Source organism: Chaetodon trifascialis, chromosome 9 (assembly GCF_039877785.1).
Source record: "Chaetodon trifascialis isolate fChaTrf1 chromosome 9, fChaTrf1.hap1, whole genome shotgun sequence".
NCBI lineage: Eukaryota > Metazoa > Chordata > Actinopteri > Chaetodontiformes > Chaetodontidae > Chaetodon > Chaetodon trifascialis.
The window spans coordinates 15,491,105-15,510,455 of record NC_092064.1 but is presented as its reverse complement, the minus strand read 5'-3'; the positions used below and the strand labels follow the sequence as shown (position 1 = coordinate 15,510,455).

Genomic DNA, 19,351 nt, shown 5'->3' with positions numbered 1-19,351 from the left:
CTCATAAAGTTTGCATTGAGACAGCACTGCGAAATCTCAGATGCGCCAATTGCATAATTAGCCAGCTTGCCAAATTCTTAAATTAATAAGTGAACTGTTGGAGACTTCACACGTCTGCAGGAAACTGACATTGTAGCTCAGGCGATGCAGAGCTCGAGAAAAATGTATGTACTCCATAAACGCTATTTGTGTGATGGCCTGTGGTGGGGATGCAATAGCAGGAGCACATACTGCACTGTATAATGCAAAGTGATAGCCCTGCAGTATATATGACCTTTATGAAGACTGCAATGTTCAAGTCGGATGTGCTATTGAAGTCTTGACTCAACACAATGTTTCTTTGTGATGTTATTGTGCTGGATTGCATTACAGTATGTTATATATTGCACATTTGACATCAGTGGCTATTGTGTATAGATTATTGGCAAGAAGTACAGATTTAATCAGATGTTAACTGTCGCTGTGACACATCATCATGAAATAAAGTGGGTTAATCAATTCTGAAGACAGTGTATTAATAAAGTATGTTTTGGGGGTGAATAAATTACCAGAATCAACCGCACTGAATCACTTAATCTAGTGGTGAAATGATGGAAAATTAATTGAAAACTGTTTTGGTACACAAATAATCGCTTAATTGGATAACTGGATCGGATAATTAATTGGAAAACACGTCTTTTTTTTTCTCTGTGCTGTGCTCCCTCCTGCCTCCACTGGCTGAGTAAAGACTCAAGCGATCTCTACTTTGACAACTAGTTATCTCAGTTCTGTTATTGTTGTATTATTATCATGTAAGCTGACAGGATCATCAATAAGATCCAAATATTTTCCATTCAAACTCACCCCATACACAAGCTCTCCAACCATGCCGTTCCATATCTTCGTCTCTGGATCCCTGGCTCCGTATTTCCCATCCGGTACGATGGAGATCTTGTATTTGATTCCGATGTGTTTGGCGATCTCCGAGGCCAAGTCCACACAGTATCCCTCAAACTGGTCGTTGCCTTCGTAAAGTTCCCAGTTCTTCTTCAGCATCACATAGGGACCCTCCTACAAAACCAGCATAAGGGAAGAAAGACACAACTGTTTGGAGGAACATGACAGCAGGGATTTTTAAAAGAGGAAAATGAAAACTTATCAAGAGGATACAGCAGTCTGGTGGTTAACAGTGTACCACGGGGAAATGCATGCCTTACAGAGAAAGATGATACCAATGAAAATTATTCCTGGGGAAAAATATGGGTATATACATTTACAAAAGAAACTTCCATTATGTTTTTTTTTTTTTTTAATCATACACAAAGGGACACAGCTCTATGAAATACACCAATGCAATGTTGCAGACAAAATTCAATTCTGCTTTGACAAATTAAACTGCACACCAGCCTCTATGAAAGCAAATCTTTGATCATAACACTGAGATTCTGAAATGTATGCACATCATTATAAGACTGGTTTAACCACACATGTAGGAAAGGAAACAGAAAGTCAGTTTAAAGAAGTTCTCATGGAATAAAAACACGTAGAACAGGTAAAACAGCAGCCACCCACCACTTGATAGAAACTGCTGCACAGTTTATAAAATGGGAAAAATATTAGAGCTGTTTTGAAAAAAAAAAAAGATGTTTTATATCTTGTGTTCCTGACTTCAAGTGCCTTGTTTTATGCCTTCGTCTGACTCTAAACGCCTCCACTGGGACCAGCACCTGACTCAGTGCAACACTAATGCTGAGAGGAGAGAAATGAGAGGAAAGAGGAGAGAGAGAGAGAGAGAGAGAGAGAGAGAGAGAGAGAGAGAGAGAGAGAGAGAGAAAAGAGAGGAAGACTGCTGCTTCAGCAATGTGTCGTAAGAGGTAGAACGGTTTCGATGCACCCACAACAAGATGAAAGCAAACAGAGTTAAATGTTGGTGGGTGCATTAGGAATGACACGTAAAACACAAGCATGGTCACAGGGAAGCATGCGCATACATTGCCACACCTGCGTAAGATATCTACAGAGAAAAGAAACACACACATACACACACACACACGCACAGTTTGAGTGACAGCGCATCCATCAGGAGCATTTGAGTAATGGTATTATGCCTGAGGCTGCTCACCCTGTAATCCAACTGAAACCAAGCCTATTAAAATGCTATCAAACCCTTTTTAATCAAGGACTAATCTCATCTAATTAATCAAACAGGCTTTTATAATATCCAACACTGCCAAGCTATGAAGCGGTTTATGAAGATCATAAAACACAATACGAAATGATAACATATTTTGAATTGAATTCTTCACTCAGGAAATTGATTCACATTGAAAACAAGTGCATTTTAATCAAAGAGGATTGTTGACTGACATGTTTCAAATGGGGTCAAATGAGCAGAGAAATCACCCACACACGGATTTGGAGGGAATCGACTGAACAATTTTCAAATCCAGGAAATTGAATTTCATAAAAAGGGAGTCTAGATCAGAAGCAAGCAGGAAGAGGGATTTAAAAAGAGGTCTTACAATGGACACTGAACTATACAAACATATCCTACAAAGGGAAGCTGGATTTATAAATTGATCCTCTTTCTCCTCAGTAAACAAAGAGCTGGAAAGAAAACCATTTCCTTGAGTACTTATGAGCGATGGGTATAATGTTAATATATGCTTATTCAATAGGCTTACATGTATCAGAGTAAAATGATTAACTAAAGTACTTTTACTTTTATTAAGTACATGTCCAATACTTTGGTTTATGACTTAATAGCTTCAAACATAATGATCATTACCATCTGCCTCAACTACACTTTGTTTTTCATGCTAATTAGCAAATGTTAGCATGCTAACACACTTAGCTATTATGGTGAACGTGCTAAACATTATATGTGCTAAACAGCAACATGCCATCATTGTCATTGTTAGCATATTAGCATACTGATATGAGCATTTAGCTCAAAGCCTGGCAGAGCCGCTGGAATGGCGGCAGCCTTTCGATTTCTAAATAGATTTACCTAGCAACTCAGTTTTCTTCCTGTTTAATGGTTTGTCCATTGTGTTAGATTTAGAGGTAATCTGCAACCACCTTCATGACAACTCTTAGTTTCAGGTGATTGTACATTAATTAAATCATTGTTATGGATATTATATTCCATTTCTGCTAATAGATCCTCCTAAATGCTACACACTGGACATTTGTAATGTACTGCTAAGTGTAAAGCCACAATTCAAGCAGTTGTACTTGGGGATGTTCATGTCGATTCCTTTGAGCATAAACAAAAAACAACAATGTCAAATTATAGAATAATCTTACATTTACACACAAAAGGTTGAGAAACAAACACACATTTTCAATTTAACAAAAACACCCCATGGATTGCATTATCACATTTCTTACAGACCATTATCACCAGTATACGATTTCTTAAAACAAAACACATTTCTTTGAAACTCATTTCGTAATGTTTGCCAAACATTTTTCTGAAACACATACTTTTTTCACCATCATCGTAATCCAATATAAAAAAAAGCTGCTGTTATGTACACTGTCAGAACACACAAAAACATTTCTCCTAAAATGCCATTATTGAGGACATTGGCAAGTCCTGGGGCGCTCACTCCATTGACTCAACATGAATCATAATGCTAATGAACAGCAAAACAGTTTCAAATAAATTCCCTCTAATAGATCAGCCATGAGGACTGCTCTGTAGCAGGGATTAAGACTGGGAGAAATGAAAATGTGAGCTGAAAAACAAAATTTAAAGGACAATACCATGACTGTTTACATTTAATTAACACTTTCACAATCATTTGCTCTGCATACCATATACTGAATGAATATATATTTCACATCGGTGGCAGAGATCATCTGGTGCATTTCTTCAGACACTTAAATGCCTGTAACGTGTGCTGTACACTTAAATGAAAGTCACTCAATTTGACCACAAAGACAAATATGAAAAAGAAACTTTCACCGGCATTAAAGTAAAGCAGACATGACAAAAAAGAAGGGAATATTTGGTTATTTTTAAGCAAGTTTACAAGTGCAAATGATAGTAATGCTATAACCAGATGGGCATAATTATATTCATTAAAAGTCAAGTGAAACACAAATTCAACAATCTGGAACCACTGAAATGGAAACTTTAGGGCCAACTTTGTGCAGACATTATCATCTAACCATTGAATGTATAGAACAAATTAGCACTACATAAAGTAATGTCATTCACTGTCAATCATTTTTTATTCAGAGATATCAAGATAAGTTTTAAAGGAACAGTTTGACTTATTTTGTTTCTTGGTGAGAATTAGATGAGTAGATTGATACCACCCTCATATCTCTCAGTTAAATATGAAGCTATAGCCAGAAGACAGTTAGCTTAGCTTAGCACAATGACAGGAGTCTTGCTGTCACTATGAGGTAACAGGCAACCAGCAACGACTTCAGGAAGTCACTGGTCCCAGTCAAGAAATGGTCCAGCACACAACACCTCTGTTTCTTTCTTTACTTTTGCACAGAGCAATGCAATTTCCATTCTTTATGCTGAGCTAAGCTAACCGGCTGCTGACTCAAGCTACATTACATTTGGACAGACATGAGACTGGGACCAATCTCCTTATTGAACTCTCAGGAAGAAAGCCAATAAGCATATTTCCCAAAAAGATGAACTATTCATTTAAAAATATCTATTCAGAGTTATGATTTTGCGTAAGATGCCTTCTGGTGAGCTCTATTGATGAGCTCTTGTCAAAGTCCTGGAGGGTCAGAGGAACAAACAGGAGAACCACATTATGAGATCATCTTATTAGTGACCCTCCCTTGAAAAATGTAACAAGGCTGTTTTGCTTAAATCATCGAATCTCAAGGGGAATCACTCACTTAAGTTGTACAACCGTCTTGGTTGCCTCCATCAAATTACCCTCATGTTAGAAGAGGGTCAAGTGCTGGAAATCAGAGCAGGCTACTTAATTTCAGTTAAGAGTTAATTTACTATTATGTAAGCAACTACACAAACACAGACTAAGTGGGAGCTCTGCTAACAGTGTTTCCTTTTGAAGCCGCCTTTCGGTTTGTTATCAGTTTACTCCAGAGGCCTTTGTCTTGGTGTGAAGGTAGTAATGCCAATGCTCTGTGTGAGTGTGCTTGTGTGTGTGCTGGATGTCAGTGCATGTATGAAGAAAGCACCACGGTTGGGTGTTGCGAGTGCCATCAAGGGTGGTGAAAAAGGGCGTAAATAAGAGCAAAGATCAGGAGGTTGAAAGGAAAAGAAAGGGAGGGCATGCTTAAGAAATAGAAGGAAATGCAGATGGAGAGAGGGATGTGGGGCGTGTTGGCTGCATCAAACTACAGAAGAAAGATGAAGGAGGAGATCAGAATACAAACAGATAGCTTCAGGGAGAATAGAGGATAGATAGGACAGAAAAAGGGAAAGCATGAAAGAGAGATAAAGAGGGGATATGACAAAGTGAAAAATGAGGAGGAAAAGAAGCAGAAAGCAAGAGAGAGGACAGGATGAAAAGACAGACATGAAGAGGGAAAATGGATGGGCGAAAGAGGGGGAACAGCTTTGTAGAAGCAAATGGTTGGGGCTGATAAGACATAAAACACTTCACACTGGAGCCAAAGAGGCAGACAGGGCTTGCTATGTAAGCCAGTTAGCCAGCCAGTGAAAAGAGGCACCCGACTGGACAGTCACCTTACTGTCCAGTCATTCATTCAGGCTGCCAAGCAGACACTCAATCAGTTCAGCCTTTAAAAAGCCAGACCGTCCCACCGAGACATTTAACTAGCCTGCGAGCTGTCCATTCATATGGCCAGAGAGGAGAGCCAGCCAGTCGGTTAGTCACAGCCTGCTTCAGTCAGTCAGCTGGTCAGTCAGTCAGGTCATTAGTTCATTCATTAATTACTGCAATTACACTACATAATCATCTATCCAGTCACATATTAGGCCAGTGAGTCAGCATGATTATCTCACAGCTATTCAGCCATAAGGAGAGCGAGGCAGTTCAGCGGTCAGTCAACCAGTAAACCAGTGGCCAACTGTCAGCCAGTACCCAGTCTATTAGTCACCTGCCAGTTAAACAGTGTTTCACAGTTAGTCAGCCAGCCACAAAGACAGTCACAAGCCAGTCAGTCCACCAGGTAACTAACCAGCCGGCTGAGCACATGCCTTGTTGTAAGTCTAGCCAGTGATTCAACCTGTTTACAGAGTCATCGGCCAGCAGCCACAATACTTTCTGTTAGAGTCTGTTTGCTATTCTGGCTGAACTAGTTACATATCTCTCCAAAACCAACATTTTCAGATGCTTGCATATTTTGTCTTCTGTTTATGTAATTTGACCCACTTTATGCAATCACATAAATTATGTAACTCCCTAATATCAATTTCCCATCTTCAGCTCTGTGTATGAGAGCCCTGCACCGCGATGAGGAGCCCTGTGGGACAGCAACATTGACCTTTCATTTATGAACACGCCGTGAGACGAAAGTTCAACAGCGACTGGACCTCGGTTTTTCTTCAAGGCTCTGTGTGCTGCACCTGAGCGTGCTATGCTTTTCATAATCCATCCATCATAAAAAATACATTTAAAGGCAAATTTCATTTATTTTTCATCATGTAATATTATATTAAAGCTATTTAGACATGCAAATCACTAAAAGAGCATTTTGCATGCTGCGGTTGACTAAGGCCAAAGCAAAAGCATAAACAATAGATTGTCATATCCTCAGGGGCTATGTTAACAAGTACAGCAAGTGCTTAAAGGCGAATGACAACAGGCTGAGCAATCAATCCCCATCAGTGCACGCAGGTTAAATATGTATACATGTACTTCTTACAGTGTAAGGGCCTATGTGCGTGTAGGAATAATTTTCAGGGTGGCTGCAACGTTATGTGCGTGTAGACTGCATATCTCCCTCCTCATTTGTCAGTTGGATGGTGATAATGCCAGTATCAGTGTCATATCTGTTTATTTAATTTGCTTTGTGGGCTTTGGGGCATCATTTAATCTCATAACTTTAGTGTTTAAAACAGGGGTACAATGCTATAATGAAAATTATAGACAAGTTAAAACATTCTGTGTGCCAAGCATTGGTGCTTCAAGCGCCCCTAGTGTTGAATACATGTCCATTCAGGTGCTGAGCTCTCAGAGGGGCTGAAATACAGTAAAGGAAAGTTGACCAAGTCAGCATGACTAAGAAGATTTTCAGAGTGAGGGAGCAGAAAAATGAGGATGGAGGCAGAGCGGCATCAAAAGGTGAAGGCTACAAAATGCAGGACTGACATGAGGACCTGTCCACGTATCATGCTCCTCCCACAATTTCTCAAAAAAAAAATTAAAATAAATAAATAAACAAACCCACAGAAAAAATGTGAAAGTGTGGAAAAATTCAACATTTTTGTGCGGTAATTTTTCTTGCAGATGCTCTGCAGTGTGACAGGGAAGGTGGTGGTGACTGTCCTCGAAAAGAGTGAAAAGAATCTGAATTAACAGGGCTGTCTGATGGTCCGGAGATTTTTGTGGCCAAATGTCAAATCTTGACAGAATCCCACGCAGAGCTCTCGTCCAACTGTGGCTTTTGTCATGAGAGGAAGACGGCAGCACAGTGAGCAATGAACAGGAATCTCCTTTTCATGTGTTTAGTCCCTCTTTGCTGCTGTGTTAATGCAGGGCAAGCCTTGTAAGCAAAGAAATAAAAATCACCTCTTTAAAAAAATAAACATCGAGAAAAAAAGCCATCAGGACAAAACAAAAACACAGCACACTGAGTCTTTGTACAGAGCTTTAGAGACACTCAGTCTATCAGTCTGTCTGTCCTCTGTCTTTCCCGAGGGTTCGCAACTCAGGAGAGTCTGCGTTTCAGTCTGCTGCTCTGTCTGCAGACCCGGCATCAGTGTCGCAGCAGAGGCTTCCTCATCATCAGAGGCTGCAAAGAGGAGGAGGTGGCTGAGCTAATGTTAGCCAAGGCCTGCTGAGGTCACCATCCACAGAGAAATATGCAGGTGGGGGAGGCATGGAGGTAAAAACAAGGGGCGTGGGGGTTGAAGTGAAGAGATGAGTGGAGTTAAAGAAAGACAGCAAGATAGAGTGAGAGAGAGAGAGAAAGAGAGAGGAAAGGGGAATTGGGGAAAGTCAGATGACAGACAGACATGGAGGGAAGAAAGAGGGAAGGAACAAACATCGAAAATACGTATGCAGTGATGCCAAACTCTGTTTTGCACACTCATCTTTTTTTTTTTTTTTTACCACCACACAAACTGAATGTAATTAAAAACACAAGCCTAACAGCCATACAAACACCAACAGACTGTGATATATTCTAGCAGTAATTATATATCAACAAAATTTCCTCAAAATAGGATTTCGTCACAGAATAACAATCCGCCCTTTGATTTATTTGATTGTTTTGATGTGTTTGTATTTGCTGGTCTTGCGCCTGGCTGTCAACACCACACCACGCACTGCACTGAGGTGGAATACGTTGCCAGTTGAAGTGTGCATTTCTGGAGGCTGGGCTGTCACTGGGGACATTTAGTCCAGCTGAATTCATTTTTCTCATCTCTTTTTTCTGGGCAGCATGTGTGGTCATTCTCCTCTATGCAGACCTGACTGGTTGTTACCACTTCTGGCCACCGGAGGCACTGTAGGCTTTTGCTGTATGATCAAATCAACCACTTTAGAAAGTTTTGTTTAGAGGTGTAGTACACTGCATAAGCACTACATTACTATAAGTACAACTACAGATATTTTGGTCATACTTAGGAGTTTGCTGAATGAAGCAATGTGGCTTGAAACAAAATGCTGAATTGCCAAAGCTCAAGCATCTGTGGCTTGTTTCATCTGTGGGCTGAAATTAGTCTTTTGAGTTGCTTTCACTTGCATCATTTTGCATGCCCAATTGAATTAGACTGATTGCATTTACAGGAAGGGGATGGCCACCATAAAAAGGCTGCAGATGGATGAAGTGAAATCAAATGTAAGCAGAGGATGTGCACAAATCCACCGATTAGGCCTCCTTTATCCACGTTTGTAGAAGAAAGCGGAATAATTAAACTGGGCTGTGGACCAGTGTCTATGTGGAAGCCATTAGAAGAGACTGGACTGGGGTCACTTCTAAACGGTGATCTGAGGTCAGTTTTAGATTTGCCTACTAATGAGACATTAGTGTAATCTTCCAGCTGGACAAGTGCCACTCCCTCCTGGCTGTGCTCTGTGTGCTCACTACAACTCGTACAGCTCTTCCAGCTCCAACCCAATTTTTCTTTCACATTAACAAAACTCTGCCATGGTGCACCCTTGTTGTACTTCGTCCTCTGGCTTTCCCACACTGAATGCATCCTATAAGACCACTAAGGGAAGTAAGCTCCTGTCTCCAGCCTGTGGTCCGACTCTATATGACTTGGGCAGCGACCTCCCTTTTTGGGTTGTGACTACTTAAAATTAAGCAATTCCTACTTGCCACCCCTGAACACTGGTTGTATACATGTCTGCTATTTATGAACAAGGTTGATTGCTTTTCTTTTTATTTATTTGAATAATGTAAAAAAAAAAAAAAAAAAGAGTCTTAAATGTGTCTTGCAACCCCTTGTTGGGGTCCAGAACCCCAGGTTGGGAACCACTTTACTACAGTAGCAAAGCCATGCCTGTAACACTGTGGTCTTTACTGCATCTAGTCCAGTCTCACCACATTACTGCTGTACTCATAGTTTCACATTCCAGAGTGCTGCATGTTGTTTTTATTCTATTTATTACTATTATTTTTTATTATGTACATTCCATTTGGTATTACTGTAATAATCTGTTCTACACCTGATCCTGTCCCATTTCCATTTACACCATTTTGCTTCACCTAACTTCAAGCCTCTAGTTGAGGTAGATATGAGCTGGAAAATCAGGTGGGAGCGAGGCTTTGGTGAAATTAGGTTGTGGAAATTGGTCAGACTGATTGTCATCGCTGGAGGACAGCTTGACTCAAATCTCAAACAGCACCCAAACTATGCAGAAATGAAAGCAGTCTGAGGGTACATTACCATGATGGTTGTCACGACGACTGTTCGGTTCTCCATCGCTGAGCTGTCATTGGATAGAGCGTTTTCATTCTGGACCAACACGAGTTTGTCTATGTCGTTCCAGTAGCCAATCTGAGAGAAGCAGAGGGATAAGAGAGGGAGTGAGCCATTAAAGAAAAACAGCATTCGATCTATCAGACTTTATGGTGCAATTCATGCAAAAATGAATTTTAAAATACTTGTAATAAAATCAAGACAGACAAAAACACAAATAGATATAAAAAAGAAATAGAACCTATTTGACATGAAGAGAGAGGAATAGAAAGAAAGAAAAGAGTCAACAGAATGGGCTCATTCCAGCAGATTTCCCATCGGAACTGTACAAGATATTGAGAGATATTGAGTGTGAGCCAAGAACTTTCAATAAACACACATTGCTGTCGAAGGAACACTTGAGAAGCGGGAACATGGTGTTATTTCTTTATTATAGGTGCTACATGCGTGCTTTTTTCTCTGGTAAAGAGAAATTATGAGCACCTACAACCTGAACCTTTTCCTTCTACTTTTTCCTATAATGAAGAAGGATTATGTTCAAACTTTCCTTATTTACGTCAATGCGGAGTTTTATGTACCCCCAGGTGGTCTGCGAGCTGCTCTCCAATGAACAGTCCATGAAGCTATTAAAACACATGCTGCGATGGTTCCATTGCAGTTATCTGAAGATATTTGTAACTGCAGTAACACCATTATTAATTAAGGATTATGGGGATAATTATGCAGTAAATGAATAAATTTTCCAACAATCAGCCATCATGACGGATAAAACAAGAAAAATGCTGCACACACTGGAAGCTACAGGAGTTATCCTCGAACAGTAACAGTAAGCTCACGTCCTTTCAGTGAGAATTAAAAGTAACTTTCCTGCTGATGAGTCACATTTTGCTGAAATGAAGAAAACATCCAAGATTGCTTTTCAGCACTGCAACCTGAAAATAAATCATGAAAACTGAATGGAATAAGTTGTGGTATGTAGCCAACCTTGCGCGGTCCGTTGCTCTTCAGCTCAAACACGTCCATGGTATAGTTGACCCGCCGACCGTAGTGATCAAACTGAATGTTCCCAGTCAGGCCCTGAATGCGCACCTGGATAATAAGGAAGAAAAATAAACACAAAACAGTTTTGGAGGTTAAAATCCTCATGATTTCAGTCTGGGCTGATACAACAACACCTATAGTTACCGATTATAGCAGCAAGGAGAGGTTTAAAGCTACAAGACTCTTTGTGTCAAAAACACAACAGAAGAGCAACCGGTGTATCTGTTCATGATGTAGCCAAACAGCAGCAGCGGGAATATTGAGAATTTAGTGATCAATAACCAGTGAGTGTCGTGTAATAGTGTCGTATTACAGTAACACTGGATCACATGCATGCATGCATCATTTCCTGTGAATCCCTCTTGCTTAGGCAGACAAAGGCTTGGTGCAGGAGGGCTGGACCCCCACTAATAATGAAATTACCGATTGTAAATATATTGAATAGCTATTACAGAAAAAGAATGCTGACAAGAAATAGTGTAAAAAGAGCATAAGATTTTCCGAAAATATTAATGATTACAACTTCAATTAAATGTAACATCATAGACAATATAACATAATATAAATACTTCATTTAACACCAATCATTTTTCCGATGACAGAGGTGTGTTTGTTTCTGTAACCATCTGTCTATACTAAACTAAACAACATCATACTTTAGCCAACCTGTTTGAGTGCACGTTCCATATCTATTCCTTGGTTCCAGGGAGCAGCTGGATTGGCCAGGCAGTCACCAGCGTTGCCACGGCGACTGATATCGATTTTCTGCCGGCGAAGGGTGCGGAAGGCCTCGGCCATCACAAGGACGCCATCATATGTCAGAGATGAGGTATACTGATGAATGAGGGACAAATGGAGCAAAGAAATGTTATCATTTTGACAAATTTTTAAACTTCTTTTCTTTTTGACAGGTAAATAAATTCTTCGCCTTTGTCAGCCCAAGTACACAGCATGGCAGAAATTAACCCCTAGGTAAAGAAGCAAAACTTAAAAATTTGAAATTTTGCCCAATCTGTTATTTTTTGACCAAATAAAGCTGAAGTGCATCTACGTAAAAGTTTAAATTATAGAGTGAAGATCTGAAAATGTCTGCAAAGTAACAATCGGCTCAAAGGTCATAGCTTTGTCCAGCTATGGGATACTAATTTTGGTGGTGGGTGATTAACTGGGCCTTTAAAGGCAATATAACCATATTAGTATTCCAGTCCCGTCATGTCAGTGCAAACCCAAAGACATTTTAAAGAAAAATCACCTCTGAATTTTTCTGATGTGTTTAGTGCTGAGCACTCTTTAAAAAAGCAAACAATCTTTTCAACAATGATAGCTTACTATGCAGAACTGCATGAGTTCAGATATATGACAGTGTCTGAAGAGATGGTTGCTGTCATTTAGAAAGCCAAAGTAAGTGGAAAAAGTTAATGTTTCAGGGCTTTACCACAGGCCAATGTGAAATCCATATGAACTACAGCCGGACCAGTATGCAGACATGCTGACCTGTGCCTCAGTTTATCTCACCACTCTGACTTTTATTAGACTTGTTAACACTGATGAACATCAATCAGCACCACTGTAAATGTAAAGCCACTGTAAATGTGCTGGTTTTAGACAGGCTTATAGTTTTAAAATACAGTCACTGGGCCATTAAAATGACATTAAATCGTATTTAATTCATATTGTAAATCTGTTCATAAAATCCATTTTGTTAGGGGAATTCACTTTGGTGGCATAATTCAGATTCCCAAGAGTTATGATTGGGTAATATTTAGGATGCAGCACTTTAGGTGTGACTTGTTGATGTTTCAAGGAACGTTTAAAATATGACAGAGAGTAACACAAAGAGAAAGGGTTAGAGATTATCACTATCTGTTCTCTAATGAAACTCTTAAAAGTGGTGGTATTCTTGACAGATTGTTTGACAAATTCATTACAGGTGAGAGGCGCCGCAGCAGGGAAGAGCACCACACGCTCAGATGCAGCAAACCCACACAGACACACACAGCGCCACACAGACGGAGGCAGTCAAACACGCAGTGGGCTGCCTTCACATCACGGAGGAGACAAGTGGTGAGGTGAAAGTGGGAGGAAAGAGGGAAGTCAGCTGAGAGGCTCTGCCGATGCTCTCCACGCCTATGCAGGTAGTTTTCCCTTTAACTGACATCCCTTGATTTGTATCCCAAAAGGCGTGTTTTGGAAGGCTGAACAACCATGTCATCCTGCTTTCATCTCTCCCCTTTGAAACTTAAGAAGCCTTCAGGCATGTGACTGACAGATGACGACTATAGAATCCAAATCAAGGGGAAAACAACAAAACTGAGCCAACTAGCATACTGTTTTCTGTTTCTGTCAGGGGGTAGCACAGAAACACCTTCGGGACACATATAACAGAGTACTGGCTTTTAAAAACAGCAACTTCGAGACAATATTTCTAGGATCACTTCAAATCTCCAAGTTCTGCTAAAATTCACCAAGTAAAAACACATTTTCTTTGTAAATGTGGATTCTCAAATACAAACAGTGTAACACACATTTTCTCTACAGTTCTGAATCAGACCATGGACCAGATTTATAAATGATGTATGCAGTAAAAGAAAGCACATTCCACTTTTCACACAGAATCTAATGTTTATAAAAAATGCATGCAGTGCATTTAGAATGTACATATCTGCGTTCATGTTTTAGACCATATGTACAAAGACTTTCATGAGTGAACTGAACAGAGTGAGATCAAGCAATGTTGCAAGCATGATGAGCTGTAGTCATTTCTCATTCACTCATTTATTCATGTATTTTTAGCTGGACTCTATATATGGCTGTTGGCCGGTTGGTCAGACCACCACTTTGTCCCCCTCAGGATGAACTGCAACCTGATCAGGTCAACGTATGACTGTGTTCACTACTTTGGTTAATGTCCAAACACCTGGAAAACAAAGTCTAATCAGCCTCAGCTGTACTTAATGTTTGGAATGAATTGTTAGCATGCTGTCACACGAAACTAAGACAGTGAACGTAGTAAACATTATACCTGCTAAACATTAGCATGTTAGCATTCAGCTCATAGCACTGATGAGCATAAGCACAGCCGGCCTCACAGAGCTGCTATCATGGCTGCAGAGAGTCTGGTTTAATTTCACTTATTTATATGGTATTGCCATCCACATCATAAAATAATGTTGGAATGTAGACATTGTAAACCTGATGACAGATTTGGAGTCAATCATCATTAATATGTGGACACAAAACTTGATGCGGCACATTAGACACTGCTGACGTGCTACTGATAGTACTGCAAGCTCACTTCCTATGACACTCGACTCTATTGCCACTCTAAAACAGAAGATAATAAAACAAAGGAGGTTAGCTCCATGATATACCCCACAAGCTGAACACTGCAAAAACTTGAAAGGAAATGATGTTGCACCATTACGAAAGAATTTTGTTTAGCCTGCTAAGATAGTCTTAAAACAGATAGGAAGGCCCTGCCCAGTGCTAGAGTAGCCTATTAGTCATCGTTAATAGAGGAAAATGAGAAGTACACCAGGTTTCTTTTCAGCACTGTAGGCAGGCTGACAGAGAGTTATAACTCTATTGAGCCATGTATTCCCACAGCCCTCAGTAGTAACGACTTTATGAGCTTCTTTAATGATGAAATTCTAATTATTTGAGAGAAAATTCATCACCCCCTGCCCTCAGCTGGTACCAATTTATCTTCAAACACAGGAAACTTAGAATCAGCTGTTAACACCTGATAAATATTGAGACAGCTTTTCTCCCACTGACCTTCACCAACTAACTTCAAAGATTTCTTCATCTAAACCATCAACCTGTCCCTTAGACCCCATCCCGACCAGGCTGTTTAAAGTTTTTTTTTCCCTTAATTGGCACTTCTTTACTAAATGTGATCAACTTGTCTTGATCTGTCTTGACTTTCTTGAGAAGCAGTCGCCAATCAGTTGGGTGATTTTCTCCATAACAAAAGTTTATTTGATGATTTTCAGGATTTAGAGTGCATCATAGCACAGGGATGGCACTCGTCAAAGTTAGAAATGACCATCTATTTGCATCAGACAAAGAACTAGTCTCTGTACTTGTCTCATTTGATCTTAGTGCTGCATTTTACACCACTGACCATCACATCCTATTACAGACACTGAAACACTTAATTGGCATTACAGGAAATGCACTAAGCTGGTTTAAATCCGACCTATCAGATGACTGATTGCAGTATGCACATTATTACTATATGAGCAGGCTTACAACTTTCCTTTTTGATGAAGCCTACAGTTGGGCCTGGCTCAGGCTTGCCTTGGACCAGCCCCTAGTTATGCTGCGATAGGCTTAGACTGACATGATACACTAAGCTCCGCGCTCCTCCTCTCCCTCTATCTGTACACATTCATTTCCCATTGTTACTAACTTGGCCTCTTCCATGGAGTCTCTTTTTGTCTTGTTGGTATCTGCACTTTAGTTGCGATTTGGTGCTACATAAATAAAGTTGAGGTTAATTGAATTTAATTATAGGATGATGCCAGTGTCAAGCTATGGCCAGTATATGACTGTGTTTGTCACCATTCCACCATGCTTTTATGGATAACTTTGCAAGGGCCATTTGCCTCATGCATGTGTGCAACTTAACAGAATAAAATATAGATATATAAATCCAGTGCACTGAAAACACAAAGCTCTTTCATTAACTTTTCCTGAAACGAGATGGGAAATTGAAATGAACAATTAAGAGAATACCTTTAAAACCATTAGAGCACACATAATTAATTTCTAAAAAGAGCTCTGGACCGGTGTCTGGTAAATATTAAATGTTTTATACATGGACAAACATTGATAAATATATACATTGATAAAATATGAATATTGTCTATAAAATATGCTAACACAGATGTTGCAAATGTATTCATATTCTGATCAAGCAATTAGGGGAAGTGTGTGAAAAAGTACATGCCAATGGAAAAAAAAACCCAAAAGAATAGAGGAGAGAATACTGTATGTGAGATCAAAAGCATTGCGCCTGAATTTTGATTAGTTAATATATTACTTTGCCAGGTCACTGATCATTTTCATTACATTTCAACAAAATGTCCAGGCACCCAGCTGAGAATCATCAGGGTTAAGAGACTTTGATTGATGGCTATAGCAGCTAACTCAAAATCCAGCCCCCAGAGCAAAAGGTCCCAACAATGCTTTTCAAACCGCACATTATTAGACCAGAGTTCTCCTTAGCCTGAGGCCATGAGTTGGCCCAAGGCTAACTGAGCTCAGTTTTTACACAGCACCAATTAGCCTAGAGCAATTTGGAGGCATCTGTTGTCACTAGAGATAACTGTTTTTTTCTGTTTGTCTTTTGTTAAATCATTAAAATTGTGTTTCCTTGTTTGCAAAAGGCAGAGGTGAAGCATCATTTTTGTGGTTTCAGTGGGAAGAGAGTCTTTGAACGCACTTCTTCAAAGATCTTCACAAAGTTCTCAAAGTTATAAACACTTGCATTTGTGCTTAACTTTCTATATATTCAAGCATGTTCACTGAGTCTAATAAGTTTACGTCCATTAACAAACTGAGTGAACGGTAAGGGTTGATTGATGCAGCCGACATCCACTTATTAGAATTCATTCATTCAATCTGACAATGATGATTAGCCAATTAATGTGGTCATTGGGTGAAACATGTCATTCCAGTAGTGACACAATATGGCCATCAATATGTATTTGCAACGTGGACAGACACAGCATTACCTTTTTATAGTTATGACATTGTGTGTGCAGTATGATGTATTTTTAATAGGTAGGTGGACATGTTTCTGCTTAATGTATGCAGAAATGAACTGCAAATGGTTGCAGGTCAGCACTCGGTCAATAGAGGTATGCTTAGGGAGGAGAGATGGACACAGTGAGACAGATAGGGAAGGGGGTGTGGTAGACACTAAATAGAGGCACGATAATGTGACAGAGAATGGGACATGGGTAGTGAAAGAAAACAGACACTGAGGACAGTGAATGGAGAGGAGAGAAAAGATATACAGTCAGAAAGACAATGAGACACATACACAAGGAATGGAGTTGTGCATTCTGATGAAGAGCTGAAGGCAAGCAGAGGGAAAGCAATGGGAAAAAGTGAGAGGGAAAGGGGGAGATGTAATGAAATAATATCATGCTAGACAAAGAAGTCTTCAGTGTGAAGAATCGGGATGCATCACGATAACCCTGACACTAAACCAGTGATTCATAGACGAGTTTATGTATTCGATCACAGTAAGATCAGCCAATTCACCTCTCCGACATCCTGAGGTCACACTCTGACTGGCTAAGAAGCTGAACTAAATGCATCACATCACGGTCTGAGTCGTTCAAATGCAGCACATCACTGTGACTGGTTACCTGTTTGAAGAGGCTGTATATTTGTCATCTTTGCACACCAATGCCACACGCCTTAACATGTGTGTACGTGTGTGCGTATGTGCACTACAAATATCTGTGCGTTTCTGTGCACAATTTTCGTGTGTATATAAGGGTGTATTGAGGGTGTGTTGCAGTGGAAAAAATCTTGGCTGAGGTTGAATAAGGGCGGCTGAAGAGAATAACGTTTTAAAAACAAGACCTAACATTGCAAGTACTTCAAATCACAGCTCGTTCTGACCAGTGTCCAATCCATATATTTAAGGATGGGGCAGCATATTTTTATCACCTTAGGTGGACTTTCAGACCCGGGGTACTCTCTCTGATCCAGTTTGTTCCAGCGCTGCATCAGTTTAATAACGATAGGCCTACTGAAGTCCACCAGCTGGAAACCAGTCACATTGGCCCCACCGTGCATGAACCTTTCCAGCGATATGTCCTTAAAGCCCTGAGAAGGAGGGAGAAAGATGGAAAGATGAGGGACGCTGCAAGCGGAGAAAAACATCCCACACAGCTACAGGAGAGGGGAAGTGGACAACAAAATCCGCCGACAGAATATGTGCGCCTTTGCTGACATATCATACTCTGCATGTGCCAACAGTTTTCCTGATTATTTATACCCCTACTTAATATGGAGTGGCTTCCACAGCTGCGAGTGTGACTTCATGCAGTGACACTTTGCAGTGAATTGGTCGTGGAGAGGGATCCATTTGGGAACGGGCCATAGACAGAGGTAGACAGTAGAGACATGTAGGGTTATCCTGGGTTGATGGATGCTAATTGCTAAAAGCTCTGAGAACTGATCTATCTTGAACTGAGTTCACTGGCCCCTTTTTCACCATCCCGGAGAGAAATGCCGTGGAAGAGATTGTAGGGATTAAGGTTGAAGCAATACTTCATTTGCTGAAGTGAATTCCAGCAGCGACCTGCAGCTCTGACTTTGTTGAGGAGAGACAACTAACTGTGCTTCTAATTCTGAAGTAAAAGGAAGAAATGGCACCTTGGTGGCAATATTAAAAGGTTTCCTTAATAACTGCAGAAAGAAAACTTCAACCTTGGGACAAGCTGAAAGTCAAAGTGGGGGTGTCATGTCTCATAATGCTGGCTTAAAAGACTAACATGTCTCAAAATAACAGCCAACAGCAATGCCATTAAAAGTTCTTACCAGGTTTGCTATGATGTAATGGTAACCTTTCACATGTTTCCCCACACTGACAGCCTGGGAAGAAAAAGACAGCAGGAGAGAAAGAGAGTGAGAGAAAGCATAATTTCTACTGACAATACATGTAATGTATGACAAACCAGGGGACGGGTAGGATGTGCAATTAACTTACAAGACATTGAGTTAGTTGACAAGAGATCTTAAAGTTGTTTTAATTTTATTTTCTGGGAGCAGGGCAGAGGAGGGGATTCAAACTACAAATAAAGGAGACTCCCTCCCATCTGTTGTCTCACCCAACAGTGGCTGTGTCCGCTTCCTTATGCTGATTAAAAGCAGAGGGAGTGATGAGCCTTTGAGGACTTCACTTGTTCTCTGCACCATGCTGGCTCAGACTCTGCAGCCTTTTGGAACATTTAAAGAGCTTCAGCAGTGTCTGGGTCAAGGCTGTGTTAACTGGTCTGATCCAACTTGAATTAAAAGACTCTGTAAGAAGGATGATCTAGCTTGTTTTGGTAATAGCCTTAATGAGGTGCCTCGATCCAATAGCGACAGATTGGCAACATTTACAGGAATTACCTTTACTTTTTGTTTTTGGAAAACACAGTTTGGGCAAATGTAATGTGAACTTGTTCACTTGTTCACATTCCAACTGACACATTTTGCAGTTAAAAGTGGAAACATAAAGCACTCTTTCAATGTTTTTCA

The 19,351-nt window shown here is 40.2% G+C and overlaps 1 protein-coding gene across 7 annotated transcripts in view; it reads right to left on the bottom strand.

Annotated features, from left to right (window-relative positions):
• The window catches only part of gria4a (glutamate receptor, ionotropic, AMPA 4a), a 103,530-nt gene that overhangs the window by 32,827 nt on the left and 51,352 nt on the right, over positions 1 to 19,351 (bottom strand). For 6 of the 7 annotated variants that reach the window (XM_070969806.1, XM_070969807.1, XM_070969804.1 and 3 more), the window contains 6 exons: positions 18,650 to 18,703; positions 17,774 to 17,932; positions 11,750 to 11,917; positions 11,027 to 11,131; positions 10,010 to 10,120; positions 844 to 1,050 (listed from right to left, as the gene is read on the bottom strand). In XM_070969806.1, coding sequence (XP_070825907.1) covers positions 844 to 1,050; positions 10,010 to 10,120; positions 11,027 to 11,131; positions 11,750 to 11,917; positions 17,774 to 17,932; positions 18,650 to 18,703 — 804 coding nt within the window. Of the gene's footprint in view, positions 1 to 843; positions 1,051 to 7,757; positions 7,906 to 10,009; positions 10,121 to 11,026; positions 11,132 to 11,749; positions 11,918 to 17,773; positions 17,933 to 18,649; positions 18,704 to 19,351 lie in introns of those variants that run through there. The other variant, XM_070969810.1, reaches the window with a different exon arrangement.